Raw genomic sequence first — 22652 nt, 5'->3', positions numbered from 1 at the left:
AGTATCTTATCTCATAATCAATTATGATTTTGTATCTGATCATTATTATGACTTAGTATATCATTATTATGACTTAGTATTTAATTGTAATGAAATTATATCTCATAATCAATCATGGCTTTGTGTATCATAATTATGACTTAGTATCTCAACATTATGACTTAGTATATCATAAATATGACTTAGTATGTCATAATTATGATGTAGTATCTCAATATTATGACTTAGTACATCATAATTAAGACTTAGTATTTCATTTTTATGAGATAGTTTCTTATAATGACAGTATCTCATTATTATGAGATATGTCATTATTTTGACTTAGTATCTTATCTCATAATCAATTATGATTTTGTATCTGATCATTATTATGACTTAGTATCTCATTAATATCACTTAGTGTCTCGTAATTATAAGAATATATATATAATTTTATTTTTCCTTTTTTTTTTTTTTTAAATACTTTTCAGCCTCGTCATGATTTTTTTTTAAATCTTGATGTTTTTCTCTGTCTCGACTCTAAAAACTTTTGTTTTGGTCACATGGTGCGTTTTAATGTTTCATTTAACTCTAGAATAAAACACTATCACATAATGACTCAGCAATTCTGATTTCAAATTAAAGCTCCAGCTTTGTTAAAAACACTTTTTACACATTGAAAAACAAACCCTGAAAGTCGCATATTTTTTTATTTCCTGTTGACCGTTAAGGGGCCACACACACACACACACACACACACACACACACACACACACACACACACACACACAGTGACTTTCTCATTGACAAGGGCACTGGTCTATTACTGGTCTATTACTGGTCGTTTACTCACGACTTGGACCATTTTTCTATTCAAATAGATTGTAATATTTCAGGCTCAGTGAAAACAGCTCCTTAATGAAGAGATAATATATAATAATATAGAATAAAACTCTTCTTTTATTCCTCATAAACAGCCTCTGCCTCCGCGTTTAAACAATCATTACTGATGCAGACGTGTGTCAACTGTTTAAACACACATTTACACACACACACACACACACACACACACACACACACACAGGCAGCAGCATGATGATGATGATGATGATGATTCAATACAAAAAAGTGCCAATTCTTTCGCCGCGTAAGTCAAAAAGGTCAAATTTGCAAATGTCAGCGTTTCATATTTGATTTTAATTATCCTGTCAGGTTCAAAGAGATAGAAGAAGAAGAAGCTCCATCACTGCCTTTAGACTACACACGCACACACGCACACACACACTGTAACTTTTCCAGATTTTTCTTGGATCGTGTAATTCAGAGTTTGACAAAGTGTTTTATTTGATAAATGTTGCACTTTTTAATGAATATGAGGTGGAAAAAATAATTTGTCGTGTTTGTAAAACTCAAACTAAAATACCTGACTGTCAACCATTGCTTCCACTGTCCCACCCTAACTCCCTCTCCCCTGTTTCTTCCCCCCTCACTAAGGCGTAACACTGCCCTCTCTTTTTATATCTTTTCTTTAATAAAGTTTTTCTTACCTTTCCTTAGGGAGGACTGTATGAATAAAAGTTAAAATGAAAATATTTTTTATTTGTAAAAAAAAAAAATACATTGTTAAATGAATAAAACTACAAAATAAAAATAAATTAGATTTGTATTTTCTTTTTTATTTCTACTTTTATCTATCAACATTTTAATTTTTTTTAATTTTTGAATATTTTAACTAATTTTCCACTTATTAATTTATTCGTATTTAGATTTAAATTTTACTTTTTGGTATTTTTCCACGTTTATTTAGTAATTCATTTATTTTTAATGTTTCCAGGTTTGATCCTCCATAGGCTGCTGATGGTCACAGTTATATGCAATAAAATAAATGTATTTAATACATAATACATAAATTAAACATCATTTACTGTCGTTTGTAGCCAGAAATATCAGAGGAATGATTATTTAAATGTTTCAACTTTATTATTAAAGAAATGAACTTAAATAGCATCTGTACTAGTCTTGTATTTAACACCAAATGTGTTTAATATATTATCAATAAATAAAATATGTGCACATTTAATTTATAGGCTCATCATTATAATCATCATCATAATGATAATAATCTTGTAATGTTGCTACATTATGCTGCCACCTCGTGGATAGAACATGTAACAATCCATCAAATTAAATTTAGTTACATTTACAGCGTGTGTTAGTAGTATAAACCACTACACACGTGTAATACATGTGTATAACGTGTGTTACATTGTATTAAATGTGTATTATGTGTATTACATGTGTATAACATATGTATTAAATGTGTATGATGTGTATAACGAGTGTTACTTGTGTATTACATGTGTATTACATGTGTATAACATATGTATTATATGTGTATGATGTGTATAACGAGTGTTACTTGTGTATTACATGTGTATTTGTAACGACGAGGTGACGTTACTTATGGACTGTTACACTTATGAACTGTTGTAATTTAAAAAAGAGTCAATTGTAATACTGTGACAAACTTCAGTGCTTAATGAAATTAAGAGACACATTTTTGTTGTATTGTTTATTAATTTATTGGTCAAATGGTGAAGCACATGGTTCAGGCCACAGGATTCATCTAGTGATAAACACAGAAAATACATTTCAGTTCATTGATAAATAACTTAGCAGTGACATGAAAGATAAAACAATGAAATATGTTCTGGTATTTTGCATGTGATTGAAATGTGATCTTCAACAAAGCTTACCTGTGCATGCTCTCTTCCTCTTTCCTGAGGTGTTCAGGTAAAAGAATTCCCCAGGGCTTTGGACACCTTTTTATAGTTCCAGGTGGGAGAGACCAAGTAGAGACTAGGAACAGGGGAGCTGAATGTGTGTAGCTCAATGTAAATATGTAGTTTAATAATTTAGGAGATGTAAATAAGATTAATGATATTAATACAGGGTTAGTGTTTGTGATAATGTCTGTTAGGAAGTGTTTGTGTAAATATTTATGTTGTACTTTTAATATGCACATTATATGTCACCCCATGCTTGGTACAGGCTAATTAGTGGTACACCTGTATATAAGGACATTCATTCTGTTCAGTAGAGAGTGGAATGGAGATTGAAGTACACGGTGCTTGTGGTGCAAACTAAAAAATAAACAGATAAAACTGATGCATCAAAACCTGGAGCCTGGTTTCCTTATTGACTTCCTCCACTGCTACGGTTGATCCTTGACAGTGTTACATGTGTATAACATGTGTATTACATGTGTGTGTTACCTATGTATAACATGTATATAACATATGTATTACATGTGTATAACAAATGTCTTACATGCGTATGATGTGTATAACATGTGTATAACATGTGTATTACACGTGTATTACATGTGTATAACATGTGTGTTACATGTGTATAACATGTGTGTTACATGTGTATAACAAATGTCTTACATGCGTATGATGTGTATAACATGTGTATAACATGTGTATTACACGTGTATTACATGTGTATAACATGTGTGTTACATGTGTATAACATGTGTGTTACATGTGTATAACAAATGTCTTACATGCGTATGATGTGTATAACATGTGTATTACATGTGTATTACATGTGTATTACATGTGTATTACATGTGTATTACATGTGTATAACATGTGTATTACATGTGTATTACATGTGTATAACATGTGTATTACATGTGTATAACATGTGTGTTACATGTGTATAACATGTGTGTTACATGTGTATAACATGTGTATAACATGTGTGTTACATGTGTATTACTCGTGTGTAACATGTGTACAACATGTGTATTACATGCGTGTTACTTGTGTGTTACATGTGTGTTACATGCGTGTTACATGTGTGTTACATGTGTGTTACATGTGTGTTACATGTGTGTTACATATGTGTAGTGTTTCATGTTCAATGGAAGACGGTGAGTGGAGGTTTTTGATGTAATTCTCTCTTGTAGGATCAGGGATTATGGAAATGTTAAAAGAAATATTACGTTTTCTTGGGGATTATTTATTGGAATTAATTGGAAATATGGAGTCATTTTAAATAACCGATATTCTAGATGATGCTGAAATATATATTTTGCAACCATATCTAACATCCTTGTTAAGAACCAACCAACTTTGTTACCCATGTTGAAATGTGTTTTTTTTTAATTATATAATTTAGAATGAATGTTAATATTCACATTTTATTTAAAAATAAGAAGAGTTTTGAATATTACTTCTGGTGGAATTTTACTGGGAATTTCCTGCCCGTTTACAACCCTGGTTAAAAACCTATAACAGTGTGATTTAGTCACTCAGGCTTATATAAAACAAGTCAAATGTACAGTATGTGAGCGTGAAAAATGAGTTTTTTTATTGTGTATTGATTGAGTTCAGCTGAATTTTCACAGTGGATGTGATCGTAGAATTCATGCTGAGTCACTTCAGAGTTCAGTGTGTTTCAGGGCCACAACTTTCTTCATGTTCTCAGCCACTAAAATATTAAAACAAAATAGAGGATTAGAAGAGAAATGACATGTTTTACTGTCACTGGATAGAGAATATTATAAAAACTACTGATACAGACACAGCTGGGACGTGATCAAAACATGTTTTATCATCAGATAAAGACACAGTGTAGACTTTATACATTAATAAATCAAAGATTATTAACAAGAAAAAAGGTTCAAATTTCCACTCAGGTGTTTATTGACATTGTCAGAAAAGTTTCACACATTGCATTGTGGGATATGAAGGAAAAAAATGATGCATAGAAGTGGAATACTGGGAACAAACTGGAAGAAAAATAAAGTGTTTAGAGAAGAAACGCATTAAATCACAGTAAGAATGAAGTAAAAACTCTTCCACGCATCATTCTGTAAGACTTTACATCCCATAATGTCAATAAAAGAGTGTTTACAGTGGAGGTCAAAAACAAACCTGTTTCTTTCAAGCAATTCAATTTATTTTTCTAAGGTTTATATTATGAATTTATCTGATAAAAATGTTTTCTTGTTTAGTTGCTTCTTGTAAGAACATGCACTCTCCACTTGGGAAAGTTCCAGATCCAAACCTGGTCTCAGACCTTCTTAAACTCAGGTCAAACTGACCTCCAGTCGTTATTAAACCTATTCCACGTTGGGCGTCACAAACTGTAAACGACAATAACCTACGTACTGTACGTACAGCTTTGTGTTAGCAGAAAGCTAACGCTACAGGGACGACGACACAAGATATTTTCTCTTTCTTTTCTCATAATCATCTTTTAAATAATTAAAATTAATTAGCAGTGAAGAACATGCAGTTCATATAGAATAATTCATTTCTCATATTTTAGCCATAAAACATGTTTATATCTAAATGAAAAGTGTCACCAAAACATCACTATCAATATCTCTATTAAAATGTCTATTTTATCATGATGAAGATCTTTGTCTGTGTGTGTGTGTGTGTGTGTGTGTGTGTGTGTGTGTGTGTGTGTGTGTGTGTGTGTGTGTGTGTGTGTGTGTGTGTGTGTGTGTGTGTGTGTGTCTTACATAACTCCAAGTCAGTCGGTGAGTAGGCGTACTTCCTGTCTGGGTACCTTCCTATGATGTCAGCACGTACAGTGTTTAGAGGATCTGTAAAACAGTCACACATTTACACACCTGCACTGGGCATGTACAAGTACATTATGATTTGATCCTATTAATAATAATAATATTAATAATATTAATGATTATTCTCACCAACAAAGATGATTCTGGGTACGTAGTAGCCATCAGGAGCCAGATTTCTATCTGTGGTTTCCTCCTGTTTAATATTATTACACTTTAAATAAATCACATTCTTATTTTTCATTAATTAGTGAATGAATTCTCATGCTAATGTGTGAACTCACCACCACGTTGAGCATGACAAAATCATCCTTGGCCATTTTCTGGATGGTTTTGTCCTCAGCGAAGGCTTTTTTCAGGGCTGTTGGAATAAAAACCGTCTTTTTAGTCCAACAAAGGCTTCACGCGTACGTTACTGTGCACTGCACATCAAAGATATCTGTTCCACAAACATGATCTATGATATTCTCCATATTACATGCTCAATAGAGATGATACAGTAACATTAATGACCAATCTAAGAGATTATACAGGAAACAATAAAGGGTTTGGTTTGTATTTCTGTTGGGGTTTTTTTGTGTGTGTTTTTTGTATATTTTTCTATAATTTTTTGTGTTTTTGTTGTTTGTTTGTTTTTCTGTAATTTTGTTAGCTTTTTTTTTTTTGGAGTCATTGGCGTGACTGTGGTAAAATTGGCAAAAATAAGCCATAAATATGGAGGAAAGAGGTTAAAAATGACAATGATGTGTTATCATTTGCAACATTAGGTGGAAAAGTGATGGAAAGGGTTTATAAGTGCTGGAAATGTTTGGAAAGTGGAAAAAAATGTGCAGAAAAGAAAAAAAATAAATAAATTTGATGGAGAAGTGTCAGAAATGTGAGTAATGTAGCAAAAATACATTAAGAGGAGCAAAAATATGGCAAGAAAAAGTGATGAAAATAGGTTAAAATATGGTGAGTTTGGTGTAGTTGCAGAAAAAGGGTAAAAATAAGCAAAAATGGGCTCAAATTGTTAAGAAAAATATTCTTAGTAAAAGTGGGGGAAAAAAATTCTCATTGCCAATATTGGAACAATTAGTTTAAACTGGTAAATAATGGGCATGAGAAATTGTGAATGTGGTTAAACTGGCAAAAAAATAAATGTGAAAAAAAAGGTTAATTGTGACAATAATGGAACAACAAATGTGACATTAGGTGGAAAAGTGGTGGAAAGGGTTTAAAAGTGCTGAACATGTCTTGAAAGTGGAAATAATGTGCATAAAAGGCATTGGAATGTGATGGAGAAGTGTCAGAAATAGGATTAATGTAGCAAAAAAACATTAAAAGGAGCAAAAATATGGCAAGAAAAAGTGAAAAAAATAGATTAAAATATGGTGAGTTTGGTGTAGTTTCAGAAAAATGGTAAAAATAAGCAAAAATGGGCTCAAATTAAGCAAAAAAAAAATTTCTTCTTCTTCTTCTTTGTATAAATATAGTATAAATTCCATTCCACTCCCAGCTCACTCACTCACAGGAAACCAGTAGATTACTGTGTGATTTACGAGCACCAGTCTCACCTATTTCACCATTACCTGCTTTACAGGTTTTAATGGAATGTAACATTGTGTTCCAGCACGAAGCCAAACCCATAGAACAGAAAGTGCAAACCTACGCACTAACTTCCACTGAATGTCAGCCACTAAATGAAAGTTACTTTAGTTACCTTTGCTGTGTGGACAGTCCTCCAGATGATGGATGACCATCAGAGGTTTATGGCTACCAGTGAGAAACAAAGCACAGAGAAAACACACTGATGACTGTGAGAAATCAAACCTTTAGATTTTCTAAACTCATTGTGGTCCAGAGGACAAATACGGAGCAGTTGTGGGCCACAAATTTTATGCAAGAAAACAAGTCATTTCAACATTATTGTGCCATAGTTTGCACTTCTACGTATACATAAAATATAAAATATGTAAGAAACTGACAAAATCCAAGCAATAAGTGGCAGATATCAGTCCCAACAGGATCAAATTTCTATTAAATTAAGGGAAATATTATTTTTTCTATATTTATTTCAGACTCAGAATCCATAGCAACCATACAAACAAAAACAAAAACACATTATGTAATAATTTGAGGAAAATTAAAGGGTCTTTTCAACAGTCGAACATGAAAAATGACTACAATCATGTGATATAAGCAACGGGAAAACTGTGAGTCCCTCCACATATTGTTGTTTTATTTATACAACGATTCATGTTTTCTGTCATTTTTTACTTTCTCCTGCGGGACCGAATTGGATGCTCCAAAGGGACGGACTTGGCCCCCGGGCCATGAGTTTGAAACATGTGTTTAAAAGAATAGAAATAATGAAAAACCTCTATTTTAGCATTAAAATGCATTAGTGATGAGCAGTTTTACCTCTTCGTTGTTTTACCTAAAGCGTCGACATAATCTTTGGCCCATTTCAGGTCTTTCCCCCATCCTGTACATGAGAAAAATCAGGAATACAGTAAAGTCATCTCACAGATTTTCACAAAGAAAAATCCTAAAAGGTTAAAAAGGAAAGAAGCCAATATGTACAGTTAGTTGTGATCACTGACCTCTTGACCTCGACGAGGACTCAGACTTCTTGCTTTTCTCCCCCTCCTTCTTCTCTTTAACATCGACACTGACACAGACACCGATGAGCAAAGCCAGAATCACCCAGCGGAGCATCATGGCTGCACCAAAACTCTGACTTAAAAAAGATATTATACCAGATAAAACACGTCAAACTCCTCTGTTACTCAAGCATAAAACAGATAGAAATGACTTTTAGCAGAAAACTACAGAATCTTCAACTTTAATAATGTCTTAATTTACTTTACTTATGATGACAGTAAAACAAATGACACGTAACAAAGTTTTTTAAATGTTTGGCAGAAGGCGACCTGTTGAAAAACTGTCATGGGAACAAAAAATATTATTGATTCATGTATATATCATATAAATATTAGCATATATTCAAAAATAATACCATTTAAAAATATAACATTTCAACTATAGGGTTTCAAAATTCCAGATATGAAACTTTAATAAGGTTTAAAACAGTAGTGTTAAATATAGTTTGGAAAATACATTTTAACATCCTCTAAAACAACAGCATTGCTTATTTAAATGTTATTTGTAATCTCAGGTTAATCCAAATAAATAATTCCCATGAAAATTGAATATTTTTGAATATTCCAAAAATTGACTTGATGCATAATAATTCCAGCAATTTTATTTTGTCTTCTTTTTTAATAATACGTGAAGGTTTCATTTATTCAGACAACTTTTTGTCGGGAAATTTTATGTTTTCGACTTTCAATTCAAACAGGAAACATCAAAGTGATCAGCAGACACCTCTGAGGAAGACTGGCAGTTGACAGTCGAAACGTGTCAGGAGATCAAAGTAAAACAATTCCTGAAAAAAAGTGTCTGACAAAATGAAACCTTAACATATTATTAAAAGAAGACAAAATAATAGTCTCTGTTTAAACAGAAGCAGTGTGTGTGTGTGTGTGTGTCTGTGTGTCTTACCTTGTGTGGATGACAACGGCTAAAGGCTTGTGAACAAATCGTCTTCATCCTCTTATAAAACCTCCACCTCCTGTGGTTTGATGAACTAGTTCGACAAGTTAAATGTGAAAGTTCTCAATGATATCACAGCCGTACAGTGCAGGTGCACACACACACACACTATCTATCTAAACTAAATCAACATTATTGTCTTCTTAGTGTCTTTTTTACAGTCAATTTGCGTGTCTTTCCTCTCATTTGTGTGTTTTTAACAGTCATTTTGAGTGTTTTTACAGTCAATTTGTTTGTTGTTCTCTCATTTGTTTTTTTGTCTGTTTTTTACAGTCATTTTGTATATTTTCCTACCATTTTGTAGGTTTTTACAGTAACTTGTGTGTTTTTTTTCCTCATTTTGTGTGTTTTTACAGTCAATTTATGTTGTTTTTTTCCCATTTTGTGTTTAATTAGAGTCATTTTGTGTTTTTCTTTCATCTAGTGTCATTTTATAGTAAATTTATATGTTTTTACTGTAATTCTGTGTGTTTTTACTGTTAATTTGTATGTTGTTCTCTCTTTTTGTGTATTTTAACATGTCATTTTATGTGTTTTTGTCTCAGTTTGTGTGTTTTTACAGTAAATATGTGCGCTTTGACAGTCAATTTGTGTCAGTTTTATGTTATTTTCTCTCATTTTGTGTGTTATTATTAAAGTCGTTTTGTGTTTTTGTCTCATCTAGTGTATTTTTACAGTCAATTTGTGTGTCTTTCCTCTCATTTGTGTGTTTTTACAGTTAATGTGTGTTGTTCCCTCATTTTGTGTGTTTTTACAGTTAATGTGTGTTGTTCCCTCATTTTGTGTGTTTTTACTCTCATTTTTGTGTTCTTTTGTCCCATTTTGTGTGTTTTTACAGTCAATTTGTATGTTGGCAGCATCTTGTCTGTTAGCCGTTGCCATGGAGAATGCTTGGCAACCGTTATCCTCGGACGCATGCGCACAGGCCAATCACAGATGCACCCTGGGATAGCGGGATATTGACATAGCAACCAGTCGCTAGAATTTTCACTGTAGCAGATGAGCTAGAAGTGTTGCTCTGTGCTGCGTTCAAGGACCAAAATGAACACGGCGGTGGTGAAGAAGACCCAGGACTCGCTGGGGAAGGTCATAAAGAAACCACAACTGTCGGAGAAACTGCTCAGTAAGCCGCCCTTTCGATATCTCCACGACATCTTCAGTGAGGTGAGACCCGAACAGAAGCTGTGACTTTACCGGTAATAAACTGATAAATGATACAATGAGGACATAAACCACACAATCTGCTCCTGGGTCGTTCGCAAACACGGACACGGACCACAGTTTGGTGGCTAATGTACCAACACAGCAACATTAGCATGATCCGATCCTCGTTAAGACGCATTAAACATTCCCCTAGCATCAAATTAGTTTGTAGTTGCACAAAATATCAATATAAAGTAGTTAATCAAAGAATCAATAGTAAATTCAGACGGTAACTAATGCTGGTCAGCTACTATTAACCCACCGGTAAGTGGCTAAGCTAGTTAGCTAGCAGTGGTAATAGCGTGTGGTAGTTGTTGCTAGGCACGAGCACAGAGTAAAGAATGCAAAGCTAAATCACAGTGTAATAAAGAAAACTGATATATTCTACTCAAGTACAAGTACTGTTACTTCATTGAAATTGTACTCAAGTACAAGTAAGTCATACATAAAATACTCAAGTACAAGTAAAAAGTAGCTCAATAAATAGTAGAGGTGTCCCGATCCGATATTGATATTGGATATCGGTCCAATATCAGCCAGAAAACGAATATCGGATTTGATCGGACTGCGTCTTAAATCTCCGATATCATAACCAATATAATAATTTATTTTATTCAATTGTAGAATACTGTAGATGTAATGTTGAAGGTTAAAATGTATGTAACAAATTGGTTAATAATAAATGGGTCAGTTTTTTTCATGCCTGCTGTTGCTGACTATTGTTCTCACATGTGACATCACATGATCAAGCCTTTTCTAGCGTTCCACACAACAAAATAAGTAGTAAAAGTATGTATGATTCATGCTGTTATTATATCGGATCCACATCCGTATCGGCCAATACGTAGGGCTGTAATATCGATATCGGATCGGAAGTTAAAAAGTTGTATTGGGACATCTCTAATAAATAGTACTCAAAGTAAAAAGTTACTAGTTACTTTTCACCCCCCATGTTTGTTTTTGGTAATAAATCTAGCCACGGTTCCCTTACGTACAGTAAACATCTCATGTAGAAACTTAAAAAGGAAACCAAATCTTGCATAAATTGAATAAATAAATAAATAAAATAACACGGAATTAAAATAAAATAAAAAAATCAGTCACCTTCATCTCTGCTTTTCATGTAAACCAGGAAGTGTCAAAAACTAATTTTAGTTGAGGGGCCAAATATGAGGAAAACGAGCAATTTCAACATAAATGTGCTCTAATTTGCACTTCCACATATAAATGATATATAAAGTATTTAAGGCACCGACAATAGGTGACAGATATTAGTCCTTACAACACGTTTCAAACTCAAGGCCCGGGGGCCAAATCTGGCCCTTTAAAGCATCCATATCAGCTCACAGGGTAAAGTCAAAATGGCTGACACTGTAAATGACCAAATCATTTAATTGTGATATCTCAGTAGAGTTGATATATGAAATATGTCTAATTTCCATGGGAACACTAAGCTCAAGAATTTTGGCAATATGCAAAAAAAAGAAACTTTTAATCAGAATTATTTGTTGAAATTAAGCAGAAATTGGGAGTCATTTTAAATCACTGTGTAATATCCAAATATAATTACCATCCATGCAAAAAAATAATATACTTTAAAAACATAACATTTCAACAGATTTATTTGGAAGTAGAACTTTGTAATTATTAAGTCATTTTTACAGATTGTTGAAAGAAATCAAATTTCCCCCCAAAATAAATAAATATAATCACCACCTGTCACTTATTGCTTGGATATTGTTGTGCTTATTTACTACATACTTTCATATCAGTTATACATGGAAATGCAAAGTAGCACTAATGTTGACACTGTTGTTCGATTCCCAACCTCTGCGGCCCACTTGAGGTCAAATGTATCTTTATTTGGCCCCTGAACTAAAATGAGTTTGACATCCCTGCCCGTCACAGGATGTTCGCTTAAAATATCCTTGATTTTGTGATTAATATTTATTTAGTTTGGGGGAAATATTGTAAAATTAATTAAGAAAAAATTGCAGGATTTTGGAAAATTCAATCAAAAAATAAAAAATAATCTGCGTCTTCATCCATGGACGCAAAAATAAAAGCACAGTTGGAGAGATTGTGAATGATCATTGAGCAGCTGCTGTTGTCAGGTGAAGTGAAGGTCAGGTTTTAACCAACCAGGGTCTGTTACCGGCTCCCTAAGGCGTTTGGTTTCAACCACGAGGTTTGTATACCCTGAAAGAATACGGGAACTGTACAAGTCGGGTCCAGAATGACCTGTGTTTATGAAGCAGAAATGATCACAGCAGGGGCCACAAAAATGTGATTGTCTGATCTGAGGGCCACATTTAGAGTTCACATCAGCATTTAGAATAATTATTGTCATTTATGTTGTTGTTTTGTGTCTTTCTGTTGTTATTTCATGTAGTTGTTGTTATTTTGAGTGTTTTTATTTTGTGTTTTTTCTCCCAAGACTTTAGTGTTTTTTTCCCTTTTTTTTGTAGCCAATATTAACAATATACAGTCATTCTCATTAAAGTGTCTTGAATAGGAATCAAATAAACACAAAGAAAACTTTTTTATGATCTTTTGAATAAAAAGTGCAATTAAGTAAGTTTTTAATATGAATCAAATGAACAAAAGCAACACAAATCTATTGTGATTTATTTTTTCAAATTAAAAGTGTAATCAACAATTTTTAATTCTTGTCAAATTGTCTTGAATACAAATATTAAACAAAATGTAAAATATGATTAGATCTACAATTGCACTTTATTCTATCAATCAATCAATCAATCTTTTATTTGTATAGCGCCAAATCAAAACCAATGGTATCTCAAGGCACTTTACAGTAGAGCAGTCTTAAGGACGGACTCTTCATTTTATGGATACACACATATGCATATATACGTATATACACATACATATGTATCCCACACCCAACATGAATTCATCATGGCGGCAAGGAAAACCTTCTGTTAAGCAGCAGGAACCTTGTGTGGATCCCATTCCTATGATGAACAGCCATCCACGTTATGCTCTGTTGGGTGTGTGCAGAGGAAAGGGTGGAGACAGAGTTGTTGAGACTCTGTAACTCCACACTGAGGATCCCACAGACCTGCAAGACAAAAGCCAGAAGGAGTACAAGAGCAAACACACAAGGGAAGAAGCAGACATAGAGGGAGTGTTTGAGAGAGGAATGGGACCCTCTCCCGTCCCTCTCTAACCTAAATGACCTCTCTCTTAACGCCCTCTCCAACCGAGCGTGCCAGACCCCCCCACCGGCAGTCTATGCCTATTGCATCTTAACTATGAGCTATGAGCTGGTTCCTAACTAAAAGCTTTACCAAAGAGGAATGTTTTGAGCCTAACCTTAAAGGTAGAGAGGGTGTCTGCCCCCCGAACCGTGGTTGGTAGATGGTTCCAGAGAAGTGGGGCCTGATAACTGAAAGCTCTTCCTCCTATACTACTTTTAGAGACAAATGGAACAACGAGTAGTCCAGCATTTTGAGAGCGTAGTGTTCTGGGGGGATTGTATGGCACTACAAGCTCCTTGAGATAGACTGGTGCCTGTCCATTTAGGGCTTTATAAGTGAGAAGAAGAATCTTGAATTCTATTCTATATTTTATGGGAAGCCAATGCAGAGAGGCTAATACAGGAGTAATGTGATCTCTTCTCCTAGTTTTAGTCAGTACACGTGCTGCAGCATTTTGAACCAACTGAAGTGTCTTAAGCGACTTGCTCGGGCAGCCTGCTAAAAGAGAATTACAATAATCCAGTCGAGAGGTAACAAAAGCATGGACTAGCTTTTCGGCGTCGCCCTGAGACAGGATAGATCTGATTTTAGCAATGTTACGGAGATGAAAGAAGGCAGTTCTTGAAGTTTGTTTTATGTGAGAGTTGAAGGATAAATCCTGATCAAATAGAACCCCAAGGTTTCTAACAGTTGTGCTTTGTGTCAGAGTAATGCCATCTAGGGCAGTTAGGCTAGCATAGGTTTCTCTAAGGTGTCGTGGGCCCAGTACAATGACCTCAGTCTTGTCTGAGTTAAGAAGAAGAAAATTTTGGTCCATCCAGGCCCTAATGTCCTTTAGACAGGCCTCAAGTTTAGATAGCTGATTTGTCTCACCTGGCTTCATTGATACATACAGTTGGGTATCATCAGCATAGCAGTGAAAGTTAACAGAGTATTTTCTCATAACATTACCAAGGGGGATCATATAGATACAGAAGAGGATTGGACCTAGCACAGAGCCCTGAGGAACCCCGTAGCTTACTTTAGTGTACACAGAAGACTTATTATTCACGCTAGTTAGTTTTGTATAATTAATTTGTTTTACACACATATATATATATATATATATAATGTGTTGTTAAACATTAAGAGTGTTAGTTTTTCAAAATGTTTTTTTAGAACAATTAGGTAGAATTGAATAATTTCCCACGGCACACCTGACGATCTCTTACGGCACACAGGTGTGCCAAGGTACAGTGGTTGAAAACCCCTGTTGTAATGTGTTTGTTGTTAGTTAAACAAAGGTCAGATCTCTGCTTCCAGCTTGGCCTCAGTGTAGTGTGTCACTCAGGGTTTGTGTATTTTTAATGAAGGGAAGTGTGAAGGTATGTGTGACTCTTTTCATTCCGTTAAAGGTTGGTCTCTGGACGGTTTCAACAAACAACTTTACAACTAATTAAAAAGCCATAACAATGTTTCACAAACGAGTTGTTTCATAATCCTATTCCTATATATCTCATATCTCACCTTGTGTAGGTAATCCGGACCACAGGTTTTATGAAAGGCCTGTATGAAGAAAATGAGATGAAATCAGACAGTGTAAAGGTAAGTCTGCTCCTTCCTCTGATTTTATTTTGTGTGTGTGTGTGTGTGTGTGTAACCAGACACAGAGAGACTGTGTAATGTTCAGATTAAGAGGATCTGATTGGTTGTAACTGACGGGGCGTATCAAAGTTTGTTCATTATGGAACACGTGTGCATTCAAACACAACAGCTACTATGTTTGGGGCGCTGATTGTAAAGTAGCGCAGGCTAAAATAAAAAGCAACTTTTCACAACATTTAGCCATAAACCACGTTTAAAAAATGTATGTGGTTTTTCTTTTTCCTACTTTTGATCAGATTTACAGCAATATTTGTGAAATTTGTGATATTTACTGTACTTTTCTCATAAAAATATAATGACAATTTTAAATCTAAATCTTAAATCTAATTCTTAAATGTTAAATCTAAATGTCATGGGTGAAACACAATATTTAGGCTATTCTACACAAAAATTGCTGCAAATCTGGTCAAAAGTATTTTTTTAAACATGGCTTTTTGGTAAATGTTCTGAAAAGTTCCTGTTTTTTTTAGCATGAGAAATTAGAAAAATCAAAGTATATCTGAAGTATAAAAATGATTTCTTAGTGTTTCAAATGTTTTGAATCATTAAACTTTTTTGTTTTTCCAATATTTTTTTTCACTTTAAAGTTTTGATCTGTATGATTACTATTTTCTGTTGCCATCCCTAGAACTTGCATTTAGAATTTTTACGCTCAGATTTTATAGCTTTTCTTGTTTTGAAAAGAGGGCTTAATGTAGCTTTACACTTTGCTCACAATTTATCTCAATTACTATTATTAAGTGCAAAGAATAATAAGCAAAATCTATTATTTATCATTTTGAACCGTGTAGATAATATGAAATATCAGGCTAAATAACCAGTTTAGTAACACTGAGTGTTCTTGAATAAAAGGATGTTGAATCCTTGATGGTTTCCATGTTGGTTCAATGACAGGTTAATGATGCAGAGCTCAGCCTATTATCAGAGGCTACAATGAAGGAGCAGGTGTTAGCATCAGATACAGTCGCTACATGTTTGAAACCCAACAGGCTGATAGGCTGGAGCCACGCCCCTTTTCTAATAGGCTTTGCTGTGTTACAAATACTGAAAATCAAAAAGTTTTATACTATTTAGCTTCCTGTTTTCTTGTTTTCTCAAACAACAGTGAACCTGTGCTGTGTTTTCCACAGAGATGTAAATATCTCACGTTGAAAATGAACTCCCATTGGTGCATCTGAACTTCCAAAGCTGATGTTCTTCCTGTTTTTTGTTGCTGTTTTCCAGGATAAGGATTCTAAAATCGCCTTCCTTCAGAAAGCCATAGATGTGGTGATGCTAGTTAGCGGTGAGCCGCTGGCGGCTAAGCCGGTGCGTATCGTAGCCGGACACGAGCCAGAAAAAACCAACGAGCTGCTGCAGGCCATCGCCAAATGTTGCCTCAATAAGGTGAGTTTAGTTTAAAAATGTGTACATTAATTTATGTCACATCGTCACATATTTACCGGTAATTCACTTCAAACCTGAATTCAGTATTTGTTTGTTGACTTTCCAGTATATTTCCAGTATATACTCCTGGGTAAACTGTGTAGCTTTGGAACAACTGGAAATAGTTTAATTGAACCCCAGAGATGGGATGTAAACACATGAGCTAATACCAGGGGATTGGAAACTCTAAAGCAGAGACAGTTATGTTCACCTCTTTTACAGCTTTGTCAATATTAATTTTACATGTTAAAAAGATGAATTACAAATGTAATTGATTCTTGTAATGGTGCTTTTCAGTTTGCAACTCTTATGAATCCATAAATATAATTTAAAAACATTTTGAACCCGTGTTTATTTATGATGAAATGAATGATCCTGTAGTAAAGTAGAAACATTATGTTTAAAGCTGATAAAATCAGTCAGAAAGACAAATTCTCATTGTTGCTTATTCTGCTTGTTGATGCTATACTGTCGTAGCCTAAGCGCAGGGCTTTTATTGTGAAATGTTGGAACTTGAAGTCTGTGAAGAATGTTGAACTGTCTGTTTAACCTGTCAAACCTTTTCTTTATTTGTGTTTTATAGATCTGGTAGTGGATGGTTAGTTAATTAGTTGAATAAATATTAATATAATATATTATAATTAATGGGTATATATGTCAATGATGTATAAGGGTTTCACTGCACGATATTTCATAAAAGGTTTGCATGAATATTATGATTGAAATGAAAGAAATACTTTTTAAATCTTATACAGGAGTATAATATACAGTAACTAAAATAGGGCAGAAAATCAATTTAAATAGATTTAGTTATTTTAACTGTTTTTTTTTTCCAGAACAGCAGTCACGACCACACAGTCACACCACTATGATATTTTGACATTATGAATAACAGAATAAATGACAGAAGTGATTACGTAGATAACTTCTAAAATAATAAAATGAATAAAAGTGAGCACAAATATGCTATGTTACTACATTTTTTTTAATGCATTTAAACATTTTTTAACTAAAAGAAATGCAGTTGGACAGTGTGTTTAGGAGTCATGTCATTGACCAGTGTGTAATAATAATTTCCCACTAAACATTGTAGCTTAGAGACTTAGCTTTTATTGATTCATTTAGGTAAATTTTCTCAGGGAGATAAAATACAACTTAAAAATATTAATATTTGACATGCGTCCTGTTATTTCCTCCTGTCCTCAAAACACTCCCCTAGTTTTCATGGTAAATGTAAATGAGTTGCAATGAGCTCATGTGATGACCCTCAAAGTAGTGAACTAAGTGATTAAACAGTGATTGATCTTTGATCGGTAGATGTCCAGCGATGAAGCAGTGAAGCGAGTTCTCTCAGGAGAAAAACTGGACCTGAGAACCAAAGCGAGCACTTCAAAGTCCCAGGACAAGGAGAACAGAGAGAGCAGTGATCGTCATCTGGACAGAGAGGTGTGGAAGTCCGTCATTACGCTTTTTTTTGTGGCTGTAATATTTGTTTTTCAGTGTGTGAATGGGACAGTCTAAATCAGGAATGGACAACACTATCACAGTGGGGGTCACAAAACTGATCCAGGGGCCACATTATCAAAATTCATGTCAACATTTAAGATAATGACCAATCAGAGCATTAACACAGGGGGAAAAAGGGTTTTATCTTTTTTTGTCTTTGCGGTTTTGATGTTTTGTGCATTTTTGGAGGATTATGTGTGTTTTGTTATGTTTTTGTGTTCTTGTTAAACTTTTGTGTATTTTTCTGCATTTTTGATGTATTTTTGTGCCTTTTTGGGGTCACTTTCTGTATTTTTGTTGTTGTTTTATGTATTTTCCTGTCATTTTGTGTAATTTTGTTAACAATTTGTGTCTTTGGAGCTATTCTGTAATGTGTTGTTGTTTTGTGTGTTTTGTTGTCATTTTGTTTGCTTAAGTGGTTAGTGTCTCTGTCTTTGTTGTCATTTTGTGAATTTTATTGAGTCATTATGTATGTTTTTGTGTTCTTGTTGTATTTTTCTTTTTTTGTCTGCATTTTTGTTGTAATTTTGTGTCTTTTTGGGGTCACTTTCTGTATTTTCATGTCATTTTGTTGACAGTTTGTCTGTCTTTGTATCTATTCTGTAATGTTTTGTTTTGTGTGTTTTGTTTGTTCAAGTGGTTGTTGTGTCTGTCTTTGTTGTGTTGAGTTATTTTGTGCATTTTGCTGCTGATTTGTGTGATTTACAAGTTATTTTGTGTATTATGTTGGGCTTCATATTCCTTCCAGTTTCTGGAACTACAATTTTGGGGCAACATGTGGCCAGTTGCCCATGTCTGGTCTAAAATATAATCCTCTTTTGAACAAATCCAGGAGAAGAAGAAGAACAGTGAGCGCAGCGGCAGTCGAGACAAGAAGGACCCGGATCAGCCCAAAGAGAGGGAGAGCAGACGCCGAGACGCAGAGAAAGACCCACACCACCGGGACAGGGACCACCACACAGACAAGGACAGGACTAGAGAGAGGGAGCGAGACAAGGATCGAGACAAAGGACGAATCAGGGACAAGGAGAAAGACCGAGAGAGGGACAGAGATCGAGAAAAAGACAAAGAACGAGAACGGACCCGTGACAGAGATGCTCACAGAGATAAGGAGAGAAGAAGAGACAGAGATAAAGACAGAGGACGACACAAAGAGACAGAGGACAGGGACAAGGTCAGCCCTCATACATCCATTACTTTACTTTACTTTCCTTTATAACGCTCCTGTTTCTTCTGCCTAGACACAAATATCTGAGGAACCACAGCCAAACTCTGTTCCTGAGGAACCCATCAGACCAGCCAAACCTTTACCAGCAGTAAGATATTACACTTTACATTTCATCTGACAAGTGAGTCAGACATTAGTGACACAAACTAACAAACTGTGTAAAAAAATCTACGTTTTATGTTTTTCAAGGCTTCAGATTCAGCTGAAGAGGTAACACCTGCTGTGTGGGGATCAGTAGAAACAGTGAATGAATGCAGTGCTTTAGAATGGGAGCTAGTCCAATTATTAGCTGCTTTGTAAAAGGGATCAGTTATAATAATTCTGATTACTGTTGTGCTCATAAGTCCACTTACCCAGACAGGATGTTTAAGATCTGTTTCATTCATAAATAATCAGGTAAAACTTAAAGGAGTTGGACATTACATAACTTAAAGCTGCTGGAGACAATTTATTTTTATTTTTATTTATAATATGAAGACAGTGGCCGTGTTGGAAAAGCCATGAAAATAGCACAATTTGATCTCAAAAAGTTAATTTCTTCAACATTTTGACATTTTTTCACCATTTTGAATTTGGCTGTCATGCTAACAATTGGAGTTAATGTAAAAACGGCATTGTTAAAACATCAGTTTTTCACTTATGGAGCCCAGCTTGAAGCACAAAAACGAAGCGTAGATCTCTAACTGTAGAGAGTACGTTGATGGTGACTGAACGGTTTTATTTCTAACACCAATGATAAAGATTGGTAACACAACATAAAAAGGAATTTTAATCCTAATCTCAATATTTCACACATTCTGTCTCGGTATGTAAACATTCCTGTGTTTAAGTGATTGATCTTTTTCATGTTATCACTACAGTAATAATGATGAATATGATTGATAATTACCTTAAGATGTGTTCTTTACCCACACAGAGCACAGAGGCAGTCGAAAACCAGGTAAGAATCTGTTTACCTTTTTATTGTCTTTATTTCTTGAGTTTTTGCAGAGTTACAATTTAAAAAAAAAACACTGTTAATTTCATACTGTGTTTAATGTAACAGAAGAAACTGTTTTTGTTCTTTTTCTTTGATTTGATCTTTTTTTTATTTCTTATTAGTTTGTCTTGTTTTTCTCTAAATAATGTCATAAGCATTAGATCTCATCATGGAGTCTTTTTAAACCTTATTATGCCTGTGAGCTTCTAGTGCGTTACATTAGTTAGTCTAAAGGGAAGCTGATCATTTCTCTGTACACAGGTCACCCCTTAATGCTGTTTATACTCTAATTCTGTATACTACTGCACTTGTTTCATAGACTACATGTGTTTCTGATAGGATAAAGTCATGGATAAAGATGCATGTGTTGTCTTGTGTCTCTGCACAGTCTGAGAGTCCGGCTAGAATACCTCGGCCTTCGTCTGCCAAAGGGCAGAGGAGGAGACCCAAGATCACAGGTCAAGGTACTTCTACACACCCTGCAGCACTATGTTTTCCATTTCAAATCACATATAATAATAATATAGCTCATTCTGTGTGCTCAGTTCTACAGAATAATACATGTTCCACACTCATATTATCAATAGTTTCAATAATTTAGTCTTTAGAGGCATGAAATCAAGTATTAATGTTGTGTTCTATAATTAGAGAACCACAACATCATGTGGTAATTGTTGTATTTGTACGAGAGTGTGACACTGTTGTGTTACTTCCCCCTCCACAGATGAATCTGACAGTGAGGGCGGTAAGTGTTTTACTCTCTTACTTTTAGGAGAAGGTAGAAAGGAGTGTGTTCACACTTGTTTTATGTATCTGTGTAAACATGGATCCTGACGTACACAACTCAGACAATCTCAGCAGATACGAACAGAGTTGCTCGATTTGAGCTTTTTAACAATATCCAAAATGCTGATATCGACTCAGTTTCCCAGTATATGCACAGATCCTCTCCCACAACATATTGGTGGAAAAACCAATACCGATGTCAATCGATATCACATTTTATGGCTAATATCGGCCGATAATAAAGCCCATCTCTAGATACCAGTGCACCTTTGATTAGATTTGTTTCTTTCCTTTGATGTCTGGATGAATCACAGATAATACTGTCATTAAATCTCAAACATGGTCAACAATAGCTTAGCATAGCCTTTTTTTTTTAGCTTTGATTGTCAGATATAATCATTAAAGTTCCCTCACACAGTGACCCCATTTTAATATCACAATTTTCTGATGACCCCAAAGACATTTTTTTTTTCTAGAATTAGTTTTTGAACACATTTGGTGTAGTTTTACAAATACAGAATTTGTGATACATTGTGCTATCTCAGATATTTTTATACTGCATTTTATTTGAACTAGAAAGTGAAAGTATAGGATACAGTTGGTTTTTTTTTTTTTTTTTTCCCCATTTTCCCGGTTTTTTATTTATTTATTTATTTATTTATTTTTACAATTGAGTTGTTTGAATAAAATAAAATAAAAAAGTTGTCAGTGATAATAGGAATTTAATAAGTAAAAGATTTTAATCTTTAATTATTTTCTGAATGAATTACTAGTCATTTCAGGCGACCCCAAATGGGGTCACGACCCCAAGGTTGAAAAACCCTGTAAAGCTGCAATGTCGACTTTATCAGGTTTGACCACAAACTGTCCTGTCCTGATAAATAAGAGCTATAAATATAGAGCAGCAATAATCTGCTTCTGTTCTTTTCTAAATGTTGTAATACTTTGCTTTGTTTGAGCTTCAAAGCAAGTCGGTCAAGTTTCTTATAAAGCACATTGTGTGTTATTGTGTGTCTCAGGTTAGATTCCACTGACACATGCTTTCTAAAGCTGCTCCTTTTTACAGTAAAGCACTTTAAGAATGCTCAGGGTTTAATTAATTTATAGTGTTTGCATACCTGCAGTCACACCCATCAGTCAGTGCTTCACTACAAACACCTGCACACTGCTCCAGGACAAAGAAGAGCAAAGGTTTACTACGTTATGTGTGATCTTTTATACTAGTATATAATAACATAATTAGACCAAAAGCCGATTGTGGCCCATGTCTGCCGTAGAATTAGGCAAGGCAAAAAAAATTTGTATAGCGCTTTTCACACAATTCAGGCAGTTCAATGTGCTTTACATGATTAAAAAGTGAAACAGACAACATTAAACAGTTTATAAATCAATAAGAACATTAAAATCAGTAAAAACATTAAAATCAGCAGTAAAAACAATGAATCAGTAGTAAAAACAATAAATCAGCAGTAAAAACATTAA

At 34.3% G+C, this 22652-nt stretch overlaps 2 protein-coding genes across 8 annotated transcripts in view; one reads left to right on the top strand and one right to left on the bottom strand.

Annotated features, from left to right (window-relative positions):
• Nucleotides 1-4336: 4336 nt before the first annotated feature.
• Nucleotides 4337-15133, bottom strand: LOC114454930 (anterior gradient protein 2 homolog). Of its 2 annotated transcripts, none has more exons than XM_028435871.1 (8): nt 15109-15133; nt 8167-8303; nt 7985-8048; nt 7284-7336; nt 5866-5942; nt 5714-5777; nt 5522-5605; nt 4337-4479 (listed from the first exon to the last, which is right to left on the bottom strand). In XM_028435871.1, the coding sequence occupies exons 2-8, from the start codon at nt 8282-8284 to the stop codon at nt 4430-4432; spliced, it is 510 nt and encodes a 169-aa protein (XP_028291672.1). In that variant the 5' UTR covers nt 8285-8303; nt 15109-15133; the 3' UTR covers nt 4337-4429. The 2 variants fall into 2 exon arrangements, with proteins under 2 accessions (XP_028291672.1, XP_028291671.1); XM_028435870.1 differs by lacking the exon at nt 15109-15133 and adding an exon at nt 9128-9229.
• Nucleotides 10099-22652, top strand: part of traf3ip1 (TNF receptor-associated factor 3 interacting protein 1) — a 30331-nt gene continuing 17777 nt past the window's right edge. Inside the window, exons 1-10 of one of the 6 annotated variants that reach the window (XM_028435863.1) lie at nt 10099-10342; nt 15118-15186; nt 16471-16632; nt 17989-18117; nt 19010-19351; nt 19419-19493; nt 19595-19615; nt 20322-20345; nt 20773-20848; nt 21109-21129. In XM_028435863.1, coding sequence (XP_028291664.1) covers nt 10220-10342; nt 15118-15186; nt 16471-16632; nt 17989-18117; nt 19010-19351; nt 19419-19493; nt 19595-19615; nt 20322-20345; nt 20773-20848; nt 21109-21129 — 1042 coding nt within the window. In that variant the 5' untranslated portion in view covers nt 10099-10219. The remainder of the gene's footprint in view (nt 10343-15117; nt 15187-16470; nt 16633-17988; nt 18118-19009; nt 19352-19418; nt 19494-19594; nt 19616-20321; nt 20346-20772; nt 20849-21108; nt 21130-22652) is intronic. The other 5 variants (XM_028435864.1, XM_028435866.1, XM_028435865.1 and 2 more) reach the window with 5 other exon arrangements.

Source organism: Gouania willdenowi, chromosome 21, assembly GCF_900634775.1.
Source record: "Gouania willdenowi chromosome 21, fGouWil2.1, whole genome shotgun sequence".
NCBI classification, from domain to species: domain Eukaryota; kingdom Metazoa; phylum Chordata; class Actinopteri; order Blenniiformes; family Gobiesocidae; genus Gouania; species Gouania willdenowi.
This window is presented reverse-complemented; position numbering and strand designations above follow the sequence as displayed.